This window comes from Acomys russatus, chromosome 26, assembly GCF_903995435.1.
Source record: "Acomys russatus chromosome 26, mAcoRus1.1, whole genome shotgun sequence".
NCBI classification, from domain to species: domain Eukaryota; kingdom Metazoa; phylum Chordata; class Mammalia; order Rodentia; family Muridae; genus Acomys; species Acomys russatus.
The window spans coordinates 46,436,881-46,454,751 of NC_067162.1; the positions used below are offsets into that span (position 1 = coordinate 46,436,881).

The 17,871-nt window shown below is 49.4% G+C and overlaps 1 protein-coding gene across 5 annotated transcripts in view; it reads left to right on the top strand.

Moving 5' to 3' along the window:
- The window catches only part of Banp (BTG3 associated nuclear protein), a 57,573-nt gene extending 42,431 nt beyond the window's left edge, over nt 1-15,142 (top strand). For 3 of the 5 annotated variants that reach the window (XM_051168774.1, XM_051168775.1, XM_051168776.1), the window contains 3 exons: nt 9,139-9,264; nt 12,594-12,737; nt 14,746-15,142. In XM_051168774.1, coding sequence (XP_051024731.1) covers nt 9,139-9,264; nt 12,594-12,737; nt 14,746-14,817 — 342 coding nt within the window. In that variant the 3' untranslated portion in view covers nt 14,818-15,142. The remainder of the gene's footprint in view (nt 1-9,138; nt 9,265-12,593; nt 12,738-14,745) is intronic. The other 2 variants (XM_051168777.1, XM_051168778.1) reach the window with 1 other exon arrangement.
- The last annotated feature ends 2,729 nt before the right edge of the window (nt 15,143-17,871 follow it).

The window sequence follows — 17,871 nt, forward strand, 5'->3', positions numbered from 1 at the left end:
CCCGTGTGCCTTCTGTGGCAATGGCTTCACATCCTTTCTGTGCTCTTAGGTTGCAGAGGACGCTGGCTGCCGTGCACACTGAACTTGGATTTGATATGCAGGCACTCATTATAGTTGGACTGTGGGGGAAGTGAGGGTTAGGGCTGAGCCTGTGCCTCCAGCTGCTCACTGCACTGTGGCTCTGTTGAGTCAGCTCTGGGAGATTGGCAGATTATTTAAACTGATTGAGGCTGGTGATTTCTTTTTTCTCAGTTGGAGCCACAGGTACCATTGGAAGGTGACACACTGCTGCCCATGCTCTGTCTTTGTAGCTGTGAGCATGGTTAGAGCCAGCACCATTTTGGAGTAGTCTGATGGAATTGGTTGGGTGGAGCTTTGGTGGTAAGTCAAAGTAGGGTTAGGGAAATCTAGGGCCCTCATGCAAAGGAAGGGCTCCAGAGTGGGGGCTGTGGGTGTGAGGGTAGAGGATCTCAGTTCTTACAGTGTCAGTGTACTGGAGTCTTTACTTTGTGTGGGTTGTCAGAAGGTTCTGGAAATTAAAAGTGCTTAAATGCCAAGAGTCATAGGATTGATGGCTGTAGACTGGTGGGTGGTATTCTCTTGGGTACATTGAAAATGGTAGAGAGTCACCTTTTTGAGGTCATGGGGACTTCTTGAAGCCAGTAAGCTAGTAGCTGCCTTGAGAAGGCCACTGGGGGCTGGCCTTGGCTTTGCTCTTGGACAGTCACTTTGCCCATAGACCTGAGCTCTGATGAGAGGCACTGCTGCCCCTTGAGCATCCTCTGTGGGCTGTTGACAAGGACAGCTGCTGCTTGGGCCAGCTACCTAGGAAGGGTAGTTTGGCTCTGTAGTGGATGACAGTATTCCTGGACAGGATTGCTGTGTCTTCAGACTCGCTTGTGCTTGTGCTTCCAGCCTCAGTGAGAATGATCTTACACGACCCTCATAAGTCACAACAGCGTCCGTCCCGTCCCGTCCCGCCCCCCGCCAACGTGTGCCCCCCCCCCCGCCTAGTAGCTCTTGAATACTGGTTCTGACACACCACGTGTATTGTGACCCACAGTATGATAGATGACTGCTGCTGTCACAGTGTGACACAGAAGTCTTTGAAGTCAGGCAGAGTCCCATGAGAAGCTGGACAGAGCCTGTGGCTGGGAAGTGTGTTGTGATTTTTTAAAGATAACTAGGAGGAGTTCTCGCTCATGTTTGTGGTTTCAGCCTCTGGTCACTGGGGCCAGGGGACTTTGCAGGAGCTGTGTTAGTTGCGTAAGGGGATAGCTGAGGTCAGTCAGGTGGCACTGCTGCCACCCGCTGTGCCCTCTTATATCCCACATTCCATTCTCTAGGGACTCTGGTCAGCCATGGCAGGGGACAAACCTTGTAATCACAGGATTATTTTTGATCTATTTTTATTATTTTCCACTACACTTTTTTGTTTGTTTGTTTTCAAGACAAGATTTCTCTGTGTAGCCCTGGCTGTCCTGGAACTTGCTCTGTAGACTAGGCTGGCCTTAAACTCAGAAATCTGCCTGCCTCTGCCTTCTGAGTGCCGGGATTAAAGTTGTTCCAGTCCATCCCCCACTTCCAATGCACTTTGAAAATTGCTAACTATGACACTCTTGTTGTCATTGGAAACAGGCTCAGCTCCTTTCTTTTCTGCCCTTCCTTCATGGGGAGTTCGGGACCGTTAGTACTGCTGAGTGAGGGCCTGCACTTTGCTGCAGATTAGCATTCACACATGCTCACTCCTTCCCTAATTCTGACTCAGAGCACTTAGGTCATCTAAAAAAAAAAATATTTGCTACTAAGGTGTGGTGCCTCCCCACCTACTGAGTGATAGTTCTCAAAGAAGAAAATAGTGGCTGTGTGGGCATGCTTTCATACCTCCCTAAAGCTGAGAATCCACAAGCCAGGGCCTGTCTATGTATATGGATTCTGTATTTATTTTTAAGATACTGGGTATTGAACTCTTGCCCTTGTTAGAATGCTTTACCACTGAGTATACACTTTGAGGTGTATAACTAGCTCGCTCTCTCTCTCTCTCTCTCTCTCTCTCTCTCTCTCTCTCTCTCTCTCTCTCTCTCTCTCTCTCTAATCTTTGGCTTTGTTTTGGTTTTTGAGACTGGGTCTCACTATATAATTCTGGCTGGCCTGAAACTCATAGAGATGCTCCTGCCTCTGCCTCTCAAGAGCTAGGATTAAAGGTATGTGCCACCATACCCGGTTTCATTTTGCGTTTTTCATTCTGAGAAGGTCTCACTAAGTTGTACAGGCTGACCCTATCATTCTCTAGCTCAGGACTCGATTTAGCATGTAGTCCAGGAAGGCCTTGCACCTGGGACCCCCCTGACCCAGCCTTGCGGTTATCGGCCGGCACCAGCAGTCTGGTTGTCCATGGATTCCAAGTTGAAATTGTATGGTCATAGTGATATGTTTAATAAGAGCATCAAGTCATTAATAGGAAAGGGCAGAAGCAAAGCAGTGAATTGAAAATTCTCAGATGCCAGGGGCAGAGCTTGGCACTTGAGTACCACATAGTGATTTGGCCACCATCCTCTGGGGGGTGCTTCAGAGGCCCCTTGTCTGAGCTTCCAACAGGCCCCTCTAGAGAGCTGGGGAGCATGCTGTGCAGAAAGGCTGCCTCGGCAGCTGTCCTAGTCCTGAGGTTGTGCTCCTTCATAAGAAACGCTGAAGGAGAAGACATATTCACTGTGAATACTTGCCCTCTTATTTGGGTCCAGTGACACTTTCTGCAGCTTTTTGGTGGCATCATTCTCCTTGCTCTTTTCTAACAAAGCTGTCACAAGTAAGAGGTGACTGCAACCACGGAGGGGAGCAGGCTGGACACTGCCTTCAAGGCCTCCTCTGTTCATTTGGCTTTATTGGCCCTATGAACCTCGAACAAATGAGTCAGTGTCTGAGCTGTGTTTCCTCATGGGCAGAGTGCAGCTCGGATTAACAAACAGGGCAACATCTGTCCCAAGTACCCAGAGCCCTTGCCTAGCACCAACCTCAAGTAGCCCAGGTGCTATTGTACTGGGGTCCTGAGGTCCCTGACTTGTCACCCAAGCCCGTTCCAGTACCCAAGGCACCCTGGTTCTTCCTGTTCTGGCTAGGCTGAATGGCAGATCTGTGATCCTCTGAAATTTAGATATTCCACATATACTTGAGAAATAGCCACTGTGGTCTCCAGCTTTGCCTTGCCCCCAGCAGCAGGGTGTTCTTCCCATCTGTTTCCGTGCAGCTCCCTCTGGCTCTAAGACCCTTCATTCACTAGGTGCCCACTCTTTGGCCACCTTCATTTGCCAGCCTTGGACAGGAGGAAAGAGTGTTCATGGCTTCCTCAGTGGGTGCTCTGTAGCTTGAACTCTCTCTGGAATAGGGAGCCACAGCGAGCCAGGGGCCTTTTCTTGTATTGAGGCTTTTTTCTAGTGCCCAGTGTTACCATGGGAACAAGGACACCTGTGCATCAGGGCATAGGCTCTTCTTTTACCCCTAGGCCACTCTTGGAAGTGCTCCCCCCTTCCCCTTTCAGAGTTTTTCTACTCCCAAAATAAGTGATGTGTTGGCATTTTGGACTCTTGATCTTAGTTAAGTCAAAGTGGTCTCTTGCCCACATCATAAGACTTAACATAAATACCAACTGCTATCCCAAGTAAGGGAGCTTTTGGTTTTCCCACGTGGCTGTGTTTGGGAACAGCCACTGTGCTTTAATGGGAACATAGTTGCTGTTTTCCTCTTTGAGGTCAGGGCCTCTGAGGTGGGGGTGAGCGGCACTCAAGTGAGAGGCTGGGATACTTCTTGGGAGGTTTCTCAAGAGTGGTCAGTCCCCACCCTCTCCTGCTTCTCACATGACTCTCTGAGCTCTAGAGTCAGAGCTAGGGTCTCAGGGCTGAGTGTTGCACTCCTTGCTAGCAGAGTCCTGGGGCACAGAGCTCCGAGAAATGCTTGGACATCAGGAGGCCTGGGCCATATCATAGGTATGTGGCTCAGGTGAAAAGGATGGGCCCGGCAGCACTTGAGTTCCAAGTGAGACAGAGACTGGGCAGCTCAAGTGCCCCGCTTTGCCAGCCAAATGGGCCGTGCTCTGTTGTGTGTGGGAGGGCTTTCCCTTCTCTACTGATATGTGAAGCTCTTTTCCCATGCCTCTGCAGGCTATCTGTTGGGCCTGCTCTGCCCAGTTCAGAACTGGAATTTGCCTTTTTAAATCATTATTGGTTTTTTTTTTTTTTTTGTTTTTTTTGATTTTGGTAACTCCTTTACATTAAGATGCTGCAGATTCCTACTGGCATCCAGCAGGGATCCAGAGTTCATCTTTGTCAACCCCTGCTAGGAAAGGGCCATAGGAAGTGTGGAGAGGACCCAGTGGGGCAGTTAGAGGAGACCATTGGCAGCTCCTTTGAAGGGCAGTGAGCTGGTCCAAAAGCTGCCACAGGAGAAAGAGGCTTCAGGTTATTCTGGGAGGTCCCATTGAGGGCCTCAAGTGAAAAGCTCTTTTGTATTTTGGGGTTTGAACCCCCAAACTCCTGGTCCCTACTTAGGTCTTAGAACAAAAGAAATGCCTCAACCAGTATTCCGGAGACCAGAAGTGTGTAGAGAAGGCCAGGCTTCCTGTAGAGGAGGCAGAGGAACCCCAGCCAGCCACCTGTACAGAGGCGTCAATGGAGGCCAGACTGCCTGCTCAGAAGTATGCAGAAGAGGCCAGCTGCCCCCATTACTTCTCAAGGCTCTAGAGGGGCTTTCTAGCAATTGCACTAGGTCCTTGGTAGTCCTTGACTTATGGTCCCATCATCCCCAATAGCTTCTGTTGGTGTGTGGCCTTTTAGAATTGTGTCTGCGTTTAGATATCCCTACTTTTGGAAGGACACTTATCCTTAGCTTAGGGCCTACCCTTATCCTCTAGGTTCCTCTTTCTAAGCGAGGTTATACTAAGACATGGAGGCCCACAGGATCCCTCACCTCACCTCACCATTGGTACCATGCTTTCTGGCTTCCGCTACAGTTTAGTGGCAAGGCCTACCTGGACTCTGTAGTTAACTCTGGGTTGGAAGCCCACTCTCTGTTGTGGAGAACTCTGTATTGGAGGTGTGGATAGGCTTTGTCTCTCAGGCAGCCTGCACGCGATCTGCCACACCATCTGTTTTCATGCAGCCCGGGTCCTCTCCTGGCTCCATGTGCAAGGGCATACCTGCCTAAGGTCTCTGGGGACAAGATGGTAGGCAGAATCACCTGAAAACAGGCCTTCTAGACCATAGCCTGGAAGGGAATGTCTGGGATAGCCCCTGCCCCTTGCCCTAAGCTCATTAGGACCTCAGTCTGAGTCCCCAGTGCACATGTAAGTGTGCATGGCCATGTGTGCTAGGAACCCCAGTGTCTGAAGCAGGGACAGGCAGAAACAGGGAGGAGAGCAGTGAGATTCATGCCTGGTGAGATGCCTCATCTCAATGAAATGAGGCCTCTGACATTGTCCTCTGGCTTCTATATGTGTGTGCCACAACCCCTTTCCCATGCATACACACACACACACACACACACACACACACACACACACAGAGTAGAGTTCAAGGACATGTGCTCAGTAGCATTCCCTTAGAGGGCTTAAAGAATCCAGAGCTGAGCTGAGCGTGAGCTAATGCCTTTAATCCCAGCACTTGAGAGGCCAAGGTGGACAGCCGCTCGTCCACCTCTTGAGGACAGGCCGGACTAATGTGCTTTTAGTTTTTTGCCAACTAGACACAGCTAGAGTCATTAGAGAGGAGGGAGCCTCGCCTAACAAAATTCCTTCATAAGATCATCCTGTAGACAAGCTTCTAATTTTCTTAGGGCTGTAGACAAGCTGTAAGGCATTTTTTAAAAATAGTGATTGATGGCGGGGGGGGGGGGGCAAGAACCATGCTGAGCAAACCAGAGGAAACAAGCCAGTAAGCAGCACCCCTTCATGGCCTTTGCATCAGCTCCTGCTTGCAGATTCTAGCTCCGTTTGAGTTCCTGTCGTGACTTCAATCAGTCATGTACTACAATGTGGAAGTGTAAGCCGAGGAAACCCTTTCTTCCCCAACTTGTTTTTGATTGTGGAGTTTCATCATGGCAATAGTATTCCCAACTAGGACGGAGAGACCTGCAGAATTAGTAGCTGGGGAGATGGCTCACTTGGTAAAGTGCTTGCCACACAAGCATGAGGACCTGGGTTCCCATCCCTATACTCATGTAAAAAAGCCTGGTGTGGCAGTGAACATCTGAAACTCAGCCTTGGAGAGGTAGATAGAGGAGGTTTTCTGGAGCTTACTGGCCAGCTGGGCTCTTCAAATCACCAACTTCCAGGCTCAGTGAGAGACCTCATCTCAACATAGTAAGGTGGAGAGCAATTTACATTAATCTTTGGTTGGTACACGTGTGTGTGCATGCATGCACGCGCACACACACACACACACACACTGAGATACAGCAGTGCATAATAAATTAGACTTTTGTCATAGGAATGTATGTATGTATGAAAAGTTTGTGGATGGTAGCTGTCTGGGCGGATCAGTGGTTGGAGGTTTTACTGGAGAATTGTCTTTCTAGCACCTCACCCTTCTTTCTGGAGAAAACTACCCTTTGAGCTAGCACCTGGATTGGGAAAAGATCCTGTTTGGATGGCTCACGTTAGCAAGAAACAAGCTTCTTGGGCTTTTCCTGCAGCTGTGAGCCAGGCTTTATTTTGGCCACACACTAGTCAACACTGGGAAGAGTGTCTATTCCTGTCACAAGTGTTTCCTTTCTTTTATTTTGGTTGTGCCTCCTTGTAGATTCTTGGTGGGACTCAGTTTCATGTGCAGATACTGTTGAAAGGTCCTGGGGCTTCTTGCATTTATTTTAGGGTTTGCACCAGTTTTGCATTATCTCAGTTGTGTTTTAAGTACAGCTTCAGAATTGGCAGCGGATGGAGGAACAGCAGATGGTGTGTGTTCCAAAGCACAGTGCTCCCAGGTTCCCTTGATGCACTGCTTCGAACTCCTGCCCGCTGCCACTTTTTCTTATGTCTGAAAATAATTGGCACTGCTCCAAAAATGTGTTAGGGAAGCTGCTACCAATGAAGCTGAGAATCTAGTGCATGCCTGCTCCTGTCCCCATCAGTGGCGTGTCAGTGCTGTGCTGTCCCTTGGGAAGCCCACTGGAGGTCAGCTGCAGGCTAGCTAGAGTTGGCCTCCTGGAGGTGATGGGTCTGGCTATTGGCCTGGGCGCCAACACTCACTTCACTGCACTCAGACATTTCCACATTCCAGAGCCTGTTTGGAGAACCTGCATATCAGGGCTCTGTTCCAGATGCAAAGTGAGCAGGAAGAGTGAAGGAATTGAAAGTTCATTATTGGGAGATACTAGAAACTTGTCCCTGTGTGCCATGCCATGGTGACCTGCATTGCTGCATTCTTTTGTAGCTGAAGGCTCATGTCTGCCAGACTACTGCCTACAGCAGCAAGGATCCCCCAAGCAGATGGAGTACTTGGTCTTAGGCAGCTAAAATGTACCCTGGTCACCCAACCCAAGCTCACTTTTGCTGTTTTGTAGCTGGGATTTGACTGTGGGTTTTTATTCACCACCAACTTAACATCAAGATCAAACACAACCTGCACTATTGTCTTGAAGCTCTGCTAGGCCATGCCAGAGACTTGGCATGCAGCGGGCTTTTGTGTGCGCACCGTGGCACGCTCGCACCACTCCTGCACAGTGCTGCAGGGATGCTCACAACATGGCAGAGCACACACACCATACATTTAACATTTGTAATACAGACATATGGGTGCTTGAGTCCACTGTAACTGTGTCAGTCACAGAGCAAGTGGTCCACTGTTGCTTCATCTTCCTCAGCCTTGTTTGTGGGATGTAGAGATGGATGCCAAATGTCATCTTCCCTTCCCTGGCTGCCATCCCAGGCTTCAGTATTTCAGAGAATCTCTTGGGATGGACAGGCTGTGCTCACCCAGCTGGCTCTTCCTGCATCAGTCCTCATGGCTGAGTAGCATTTCCAGAGAAACCATACTTGGGCCGTTGTGGTTTCATGTAGCTCAGACTGGCTTTCAACTCCTGACCTCCTGCTTCTCCCTACCAAGTGCTAGGATGATCAGCTGCAGTGCCTGGCTAAACAGGGCTTGCTTTGGTAACTGCCTGGGAAGCTCCTTGGAACGTTGTCTCCTCTGGTGCTGGAGGCAGGTTCAGGAATGGCTCACACAGCAGAACAGGTATGTGTCTACCTCTTTTGCTAGAAGTGGACTGGTCACTAGGATGACAATTCCTGAATGTGGACCATAGACACACAGTGGCAGGCCCCCAAAACATGGCCAGAACCAATTTAGGTGTGGCCAGGCCTTCCCAGGCAAGTGCCCTTCCTGTGAGCATGGTGACAGCACCCTGACATATGTCTCAGTCTCCAAGTTCCTCATCACAGCAGCCCACTAAGGTGACAGCTTAGCAGGCCTTCCTACAGTTGATACAGATGTGGTCAGATCCCATAGCCAGGGTCCAGGCCTCACATCCTCTGCACTGGAAGACAGTTTGCTAGTCAGGCCTAGTAGTTCTAGTCTTTGAAACCCTGATTTCTCAGTTTTCTCCACATGAGAGGCTTGCTTCTACTCACTGACGGTTGGTTGAGTTACACCTCTGTCTCACTATGGTTGGTTGAGTTACACTTTTGTCTTAATATTGCAATCCAGGTTGTCCTGCAGTACAGCACCCCAGGGTTAAGCAGCTTCATGTTTCATGTAGAAGATGGTCTGTCTTATTGGCAGTGCTGGCAGGACAGCGCTGTTGGGTTGCTAAGCAGGGAGGGTGCTGCTCTGCTGCTCCCAGCACAGGCAGAGCTTTCTGGGACACCAGTTCTATGATGGCAGAAGTTTCTTTAAAAAACAGCTGCAGTTACCTTAAACTCACTATGGAAGAATCTGTAAAAATGTAACATGATTGGGAAACTGTGGTTATGTTATAACTCCTGACTTGGGGTTTCTAAAGGTGGCCTGGCTTCTGAGTTCTCAGGAGATAGCAAACCAGGCAGCCACAGTGTGCCAGCACCTTCCCTTTTTCCTACTTCTTCCCCACAAGGTGGGGATCTGTGGCTTGACAAGTCACTGCCAAGCCTATAGCCCCCATTCTGATCTCTTCCAGTCGTGGGGCCTGTGCCAGAATCCCATTCCTGTCAGCGGTGACTCAGTGGCCCAGGCTAATCCCTCCCAGCTTTGGCCTCTGGGAGGAGACACACTTGATCTGCCTGCTGGAAATGAGATGATCCAGGTTTGTAAGTGTTTTTTGTCGGGAGATGTGGGTGGCCTGAGCAGTGCTTTTCAGGGACCGAGAAAGAAGGATCAGCTTAGAGCCCTGGACAGCAGGCAGGGCCTGCTTGCCACAGGTAGCTGGCCCTTACAGAGCTTACAGCAAGTGAGTGCCACACACTTGTGAGCACAGGCTTGCAGAGGCTGCCATATAACTGCCGTTGTCCATGCTGGGATACCTACAGAGGCCTGCAGCTAAGAGCTTACTTTGGCAGCCAGAGACACTGTAAGAGAGGTGAATGTTAGGGGCTTAGCAGAGCTGATGTAGTATCTGTGCCTTACATGCAGATGCATGCATGTGTGCAGGCATACTTGAAACTATTGATGGTATATGAAGACACATGGTTTGATGAATGGCTAGTAAGTCAGGCCCATCTGATGAGCTCAGAGCCCTCACCCCACAGAACCTTTCACTTATGGAGGTAGGGCCATTCTGCTGTCGCAGCAGTTCTGGTGTTTGTTCTCTCTCCTTCCTTCTGAAGCCTGTTGCTTCTGCCTGTTCAGGGAGCACATAAGGAGACACCCTTTGCCTTTAGCTGGGTTACCCTGGTGGATGACCCCAGGGAGGTCAGGGGAGACAGCCGGACACAACTGAGCCATAGATACTATCCTGTTGGTTTGATGCATTGTCTCACAGTGAGACCAGGAAGTTCCTGTGCCTCAGCTGCTGGGTGGGAATAGCCCATTCCTCTGTAGAGCTTGCCTTTGGTAGGCTGCAGTGTTGGCACAGGAGCATGTGGGACCCCCTGAGTCCACAAGAGCTGCTGAGGGGGTGGGTGGGCAGGAGGGACTCTGAGTGAGTAAACGCAGAGGAAGAGAAGTCCTAGGCTACCCTGGCTTCCCATGAAAGGTTAGGGTCAGCTCACACAGTGGGAGGGTCTGGAAGAGCCAAGGCTCCCACCCAGTGTGCCACCAAAGGCTGTCCCCAAAATAAGAGCTCCATTTGCTTTTCCCCTAAATATGAAAGTCTTGGTTTTGTCTAAAGTTGAACCCTGTCTGGAGAGATGTAGTTCTGACAAAAATAAGTCAGAGTAGGAGGAGGGACCCAGAGGTTTCTGTCAACGACTCCTGAAAAACCAGGTCATTTTACTTTAGTTAGGTGTGTTTACTCTCAGCCAGCTGTTGGGCAAATAAGCATCTGTTGCCCTGCTTTGCCCTGAAGAGGGAGGGAGTGGCCAGTAGCATTGTGAGTTGCTGTGCCAGAGCTGGGTGTGGGGTAAGGGCACTGCTAAGATATTTTGGGGTGCAAGTACCAGGCAAGTGTTTATGCTGAGTTTTAAACTTGCCTGGATGTGTGTGTGTACGTCCCTTTCTTTTTAATTAACTTGAATTTGGACACCTAGAGAGGGGTGAGGGCTAGCCTTTCTGCTTTTGCACAGCCCACTGCCTGTCACCATGGCCCATGGAGCGGCTGACCAGGATGTGTGGCTCCTATGAGGCCAAGAAACTGTCCTCGTAGCCCCACATGTTGACATACAGAAGAGCAGCACTAAGCAGGTCCAGAGAGGTATGTTGTGAGGGCCAGATATGTGCAGAGACAGGCTAGCCATTGGACTGTCACTGTTGATCTTGTCTCTTGGCTCCTTCCTGAGCAGTCTGTCAGGGCCTCCGTGGGTGAGCAGAGTGATACTGGAAGAGAGATTGACCCAGAAGCCATTGCGCTCTCCAAGATGGAGGTGGACCACTTCCAAAGAAATGCTAGGTGTCCATTCCTTCAGAAAGACCCACCTCCCGATACTGCTACTGTGGCATTAGAGTCCAGCATGAGTTTCTGAGGGGACAGCTATATTCAGTCTGTTGGCAGTCATATCCCCAAATAGTTGTGTCATTTTTTCTCAGTTATTCAGAAAAGTTAAAAAGAGTTTTTCAGTCATTAAAAAAATATTTTTTTTCCACTGCCTGTGAACCTGAGCCACAGGTTTGGCAGACCCTCATTAGCATAAAAACACTGTCCTTACTTGGAGTGTGTCCTTTAAAAAGGCACATGTCATCTGACAGTCAAGCCAACACTGTATGAGGACAGCTCTTCTTAGTAGAAGTTTACTGGGTGAGTTTGTACTGCTATCTCTGGTTGTGGGGAACCATGTCACGTTCAGTCTTCTCTGTACCACAGGATAGGCATGCCATCTTGCCATGGGTGCCTCTGATATGGGCAAGTCTGTCCATTATTGGAGTTCCATGCCTGGGACTCCTGGCCTTCCCTCAGCCCCAATGAAGGGCCTCATGGTTCCTGGCAACTATAAATGGCCAGACAGAGGCTGTGCATTGCCTGCCTCCAGCCACCTCCCCAGTTGTGTGAGCACCAGGGGCAGCTTGTGGGAAGTAAGTCACTGGGAAGGATCCAGGGGTGGGATCACCCAAGCCTATTCCCCCTCCTCCAGGCCCATTCTGAAGCAGGCTCCTTGGGCAAGCAGGGTCAGAATAATGGAAGGGCTAAAGGTTCTGTTCAATAGTTACTTGCCCCTGGGGTCTCTTTGGTCACACCCTCCCCTTGGAGCCTGCTTGCTCCTCCAGTCTCCCTGCCATAGTAGCTCTTCTCTTCTTTCTTTTTTCTTTTTTCTTTTTTTGGTGTGTGTGTGTGTGTGCATGTGCGTGTGTGCATATGCGTGTGTGTGTATGTGTATGTGCACACGTGCGTACATGTATGTGTGCATACGAGTGCCTGTGTTTGCACATGTAGACGTGGATGATGCTGTCTTCATCTATCTTCATCTTATTTTTTCTGAGACAGGCTTCTCACTGCACCTAGAGCTCACTGTTTTGGCCAGGCTGGCTGGGTAGTTAGCTCCAGCAGCCTTCCTGTTTGGGATTATGGGCATATAGACTACTCCTGGTTTGTGTGTGGATGCTGAAGATCCAAACTCAAATCCTCATGCCCTCACACAAGCAATGTGCCCACTGTGCCATCTCTGCAGCCCTGTCCTCTCCTTCTGCTTTTCTGTCTAAAGCTACTGACTCCACGGTGGCTCTGCCCAGGATTTGTTAAGCTCTCTGGCTGTGTCCTCAATGTGCCTGTGCAGTTTTCTTTAGCTGCCTCTTTAAGTTCTAGCCTATTTGTTTTTACATGGGCTTTAGAAGACTAATGTCTATGTGTAACAAGGCTGTGTGTAGATGTTACAGATTCCATGACACTCACCTAAACAGGTGTCTCTCTGCAGTGGGCAGTGAGGCTGCACTGCACTGGCATCTGTGCTGTGGGCCTGGGGCCTCCTGCTGCTTCAGAGCCAGAAGAGGATGGGGGTCTACTGACCCAAGCTCCACTGACCAGCCTGGCTTTGTCCCCAAACCCAGGTACTGCAGGGTGCTCAACTCATAGCCGTGGCCTCTTCAGACCCTGCTGCTACGGGAGTAGACGGGTCGCCTCTTCAGGGCAGTGACATTCAGGTTCAGTATGTCCAGCTGGCGCCTGTGAGTGACCACACAGCTGCAGCACAGGTGAGTCCTATCCTTCCTGGTCCCACCAGCCTTGCTAGTAGACACTGGACTTGGGGCTGTGCCTGACATTCCTCTAGAGGTAGGAACCGTTGGAGAGAGACCTTTCTGTTTGAAATGCAAGCTGTACTTGAGACACCTGTCTAGAAATGTTTGTCTGGATCTAACACCAGACCAAATCTCTTCCCTGCTCCCTTTCCTCAGAGCCGTTCTTGGGGGAGCCCAGAGTCAGGGTCTCTGTTTCCTGAGAACTCATTGCCCCTTCTGTTGAAGGCCACAGAAGCCACAGCCCCTCTGCCTGGCAGCCCATCCTGGGTACCAGAAGCTGCGAGCTCCAGTGGCTCATCCCAGTCAGGGGAAGTGACAGTGGTTGGCAGGCAGAAAGCTCAAGACAATCTGAGTCTGTACCCTGTTTGTCAGGTCTCCTACCTCCTTCTGTGCACCTTGCCTACCACGGGAAACTTTTCTGGAGCTCCTTCCTCTGTGCATGATGGGCCTGGTACAGTGAGCAATGCAGGCTCTTACAGAAGTTTGTGGTCCCTTGAGCCTGAGAGCCAGGCCTTGGCCCTAGGCTGGGTATGATTTTACTTATCCCAGTAGCTGTTGAGGCTTCTCTGCCTCAGGCATTGGAAGGACTTATGGAACTGCTAGGCCAGGCATCTGAGGAGAGGGCACTATGGGATTCCTTCCCTGAAGGCCTAGGAATTCCTATTCCAGGTTTTCAGAGAAGGAACCTGGGCTTAGGTTATGACCCCCGCAAAGCCTTAAGAGGCTGCTTCCTTCAGCTTGACACACAGCTGCCCACCTGATCTCATTTTTGCAAACTTGATTAAGTATTAGACATTCTTCTGCCTGCCTGAGCACAGAGCTTCCTAGAAAGCATCTACAATCCCCATCCCTCCACCTGAACTGAAATCCTCGTTCGTTCATTCATTCATTCATTCATTCATTCATTGGTTTTTAGAGACAGGGTTTTTCTGTGTAGCCTTGCTGTGGTGGACTTGCTTTGTAGACCAGGCTGGCCTTGAATTCACAGTGATCCACCTGCCTCTGCCTCCCAAGTGTTGGGATTACAAGCATGCGCCACCACACCGTGCTTTATTTTTATTTTTTAAGAAGTGAACTGAGGGCTGGAGAGATGGCTCAGAGGTTAACTGCACTGTCTGCTCTTCCAGACGTCCTGAGTTCAATTCCCAGCAACCACATGGTGGTTCACAACCATCTATAATGTGATCTGATGCCCTCTTCTGGCCTGCAGATGTACATGCAAACAGAGCACTGTATACATAATAATAAATAAATCTTAAAAAACAAAGTAAACTGAACATAGCCTCAGACATACTGTCCCCAGCAGGGAGAAGGGAAAGAAGCCACTTTTGGTTTTGTTTGGTTTGTGTTTAAACATCAGAGTCTTTGATGTGCAGTGAGAGCCGTTAGGTGCCAGCCCTGTCTGTGAGCCTCAAGTGGAGAAGGCCCTATGCCTGACTCAGCACTGAGGCTCAGTTACTTATCCTTCTGTGCTCCTGCAGTGGAGCTGACACAGAAGCTCCGTGAGTCCTCCCAAGGCTGCACGCTCTCACCCTGAAGCAGTGCCTGCAGTCTTTGTGACATCCCTCATTGAAAGGCGCCATGTCTTTAAGCTGTTTCAAGGTGCCACTTTAGAGCACTAGGGGGTTTCTATAGGAAGTCAATATGACCATGAGCGTCTAGAAAGATGTCAGGTTAAGAACATGGCATGTCTAATTCCTGTTGTTTCTCAGGGCACCTTGAGGAAAGGATGGAGAGTTAGCAGCAGTTTGGCCTCAGTTACCCAAGTTCTCCTAGGCAGGTGTGAGGTCTGCTTCTTTCCCATCTGGTCACGGGGAGCCTGGTATGCACACTTCTGAAGTTGCTGTACCTTCTCTACTTGTGTGTGGAAATTGTGGCTCTGTATAACGCATAGGTGGCTTGCTGACACACATGTGCTGCTGTGTTTTTCTAGAACAGCTTTCCTTTCTTCCCCACCTTGTAGACGGCTGAAGCATTGCAGCCCACTCTGCAGCCGGAAATGCAGCTTGAACACGGAGCCATCCAGATCCAGTGAGTCCAGGCATTGTAGGAGCCACGCCACAGCTGCTCACTGACCCTGCCCTGCGTCCTGCTCTCTTGTTTCAGCAGCAACTGTGGGTTCTGCAGGGCATCAGAGAGTCCTTCCTCCTGGGGGAAGGTCCTGGCCACCCCCTGCTGGAAGGCGCCTCAGGATTTGAGTCTCACTGCTGGTCTCCAGAGGAGAAGTGTAGTGCGGAGCGTGCTGAGTACATTCAGAAAAACAAGAACTACAATATTTTGTTTAAACAGCTTTTTTTAATTTGCTATGGTGTTTATAACAAAAGAGAAAATGGAAAAAAAAAAAAAAAAAAAACCCAAAACAAAACAAAACAAAAAACAAAGCCAGAACAGAAACACAACTGTGGAGTAACAGAAGCCTGGCCGTGTACTCCCTTCGGGGTCCTGACATAGGTGTTGGAGGCAACTGACGATGCTGGAGCACTGCAGACCCGCTGCTAGGGGAGTGCTCCACGGTGTAATTATGCATTTCTAATGAAATAAAATGTATTTATGGCCACAGAGGCTCAGTGTTGTTGCACCATGAGAGGACTTCCCCAGGGTGCCTGTGCCCAGATGGGTACTGGGAAGAATACTCACTTCCAGGTCCATGCTACCAGGAGATTCCTACTCCGGCCCTCTCTGCTGGTGCATGTGAGCTGTAGGCACCCCTGGGGCAGCTGCTTCCTCCAACCCATCCTCTTCTGAATGCGTAGGCTGAGTGCAGCCCTGGGGCTTCTTGGAGAAGGCCATGGCTACAGAGAAAGCCATTTCAAGTAGCCAATCAGTGGCTTGTGAAGCGCCAGTAAAGCTGTCCTTGCTGACAGTGCATGCCTGAGGCTTTTCCTAGGATGATTTCAAAGTTGTCTTCTCAAATCATCATGCCTCTGTCTCAGGCCACTGCATTCTGAATTCCTGGGCTGGTTATTCACCAGAGTACACTGAGGTAGCAGAAGAGAGCAGCCACTGTTGAAGATGGCCCTGTGTGTGGGAACTGGGGAAAGGCACAGAGGCTGGGGTTACATCTGGGCAGGATCCCAGGCAAGAGTGAAGAACAGAAGATCAGTTCCAGAAGGATCCAGAAAGGAAAGCACACCCCAGCAAGAGCACATCCTGACCCCAGATACACAGGATGGGAGATGGCAGTAGACCCACACCTCAGAAGCTTGAGTTCTGGGAGGTAACTGCTTTCAGCAGTCAGGTCTTCAGAAAGCTAGTAATAATGTACCGTGTGACCCTGCAGTTGTAGTCCCGGGAACACCCTCTGTGTTCATACATATACCTGTGTGTGCACATCTGTAATAGCCCCATTCATAACAACCTGAAGTGGAAATAGCCCAAAGCTCCAGCATATGAATAGGGGAGCAAAGGCATGCCTCTCAATACAGAGGACTGTTGGCACTCTGGCCCACACCGTAGCTTGATGAACTTGAAAACATTAGTGAGATCATATGAATGAATGGACAGATTCACAGAAACAAGTGGTCGGGATCTGGAAGAGGGACTGAGGTGGTAACATACAGGGAGCAGTGTATCGCTGTGGGGTGCTGAGACTGGCCTGGATCGGATAGCATGCTTTTGTCCTGTACACCAGATCACTGTATTCGTCAGTCAAAAAGGTGAAATATAGGAGGCAGAGGCAGGCTGTGAGTTCGAGGTCAGCCTGGTCTACAAAGTGAGTCCAGGACAGTCAAGGCTACACAGAGAAACCCTGTCTCAAGGGGGAAAAGGTGAAATGTTTGGTGTTTGTTATATCTCAAGGTTATTTTTGATAAGTGGATCACACTTGGCAAAAACATGAAAATTGAGGCCATGTGCTAAAGATGCTCTGTGGAAGGGAGATTGTAGGGGATTTTCAAGACTAGCACCACAGGCCCAGATGAAGGTTCTCTGAGTAAAAGACTGCTGGATCACCTGGAACAGAAATGGATCTTAAGTGATCTATGTAAAAATTGACTGTCTGAGATTAAAGAAATCAAATAGTGGAAAACCTAACTAACTCAGGACAGGCAAGAAGAGAAGTGAATTATTTTAAAGTTCTTTTAATTGCATTAAAGAAAGTTGGTGTTTGGTGTGCAACTTTAAGCCTTCAGTATCTGAAAACTATAGAAACGTAACTATCGATGAAGACTAGAATGCTTGCTGAAGTGGCCACTAGCCCTGGCCTTGTCCCTGTAGGACATGATCCAGTAGCCTGAGGAAGGTGTATTCCTAGGCATTCTCTGGAGCATTGTTGAGGAACTCAGCCTGCCACCAGTTCTGAGCCGTGTTGTGTGCTCTCTGACCAAATGGAAGCAAGGTCAATGTTAATGAGGAAAAAACATCCCATGGGTCAAATAAATAGAAATGGACTCATGAAGATATTCTTCATTTAATGACAGACTGAAATGTCAAAACGTGGAATATGTCAGGCATGCTGAGAAAAAGCTAAGACAAACTTGGAGTGAATTAAGTCTAGATTCAAGCGACAAAACCAACATGGGTGCTGTGGGAAGACTACAACCAGAGCATCCCACTTACACAAACCTCCAGACAGCTGATAAACTCCTGCTACAACCAGCCAGACTGTTGCAGCATCGATGGATTGGGGAAAAGCAGACGGAATGACATGCTGCCTTGACACCAGGCTGGCGTGCGGTAGCAGAGAAGGGAAGGAAGAAGAAGAAAAGGAAGATTGTTGCTTGTGTCTGAGCTACCCCAAAGCATGACATCAAGTGATGTGTAGCCCCACTTCCCCCCTGGTTTAATTGGATTTAGGCATGTATGTTTGGTATACTATTTGAAAGTCATTGTGACTCACTATGCTAATATGACCACATGGCTATCTTAAGCAGACAAACTTTATGTAAGAGTTACCTGTTCATGGTTAAGGGGACATTGAGCAAAGTCACCGTAGGTGTGATCAGAGGCATCTATAAGAACCCGGTGACAAATATCCCCTGAACTTGGATTTGGAAAGCCTCTCTGACGTGTGACAAATGAGGACAGCTGACCCCTCAGCTACTCTGAACAATGGCGAGGACTGTGAGCACTGAGCAGCCGAGTGTGACTG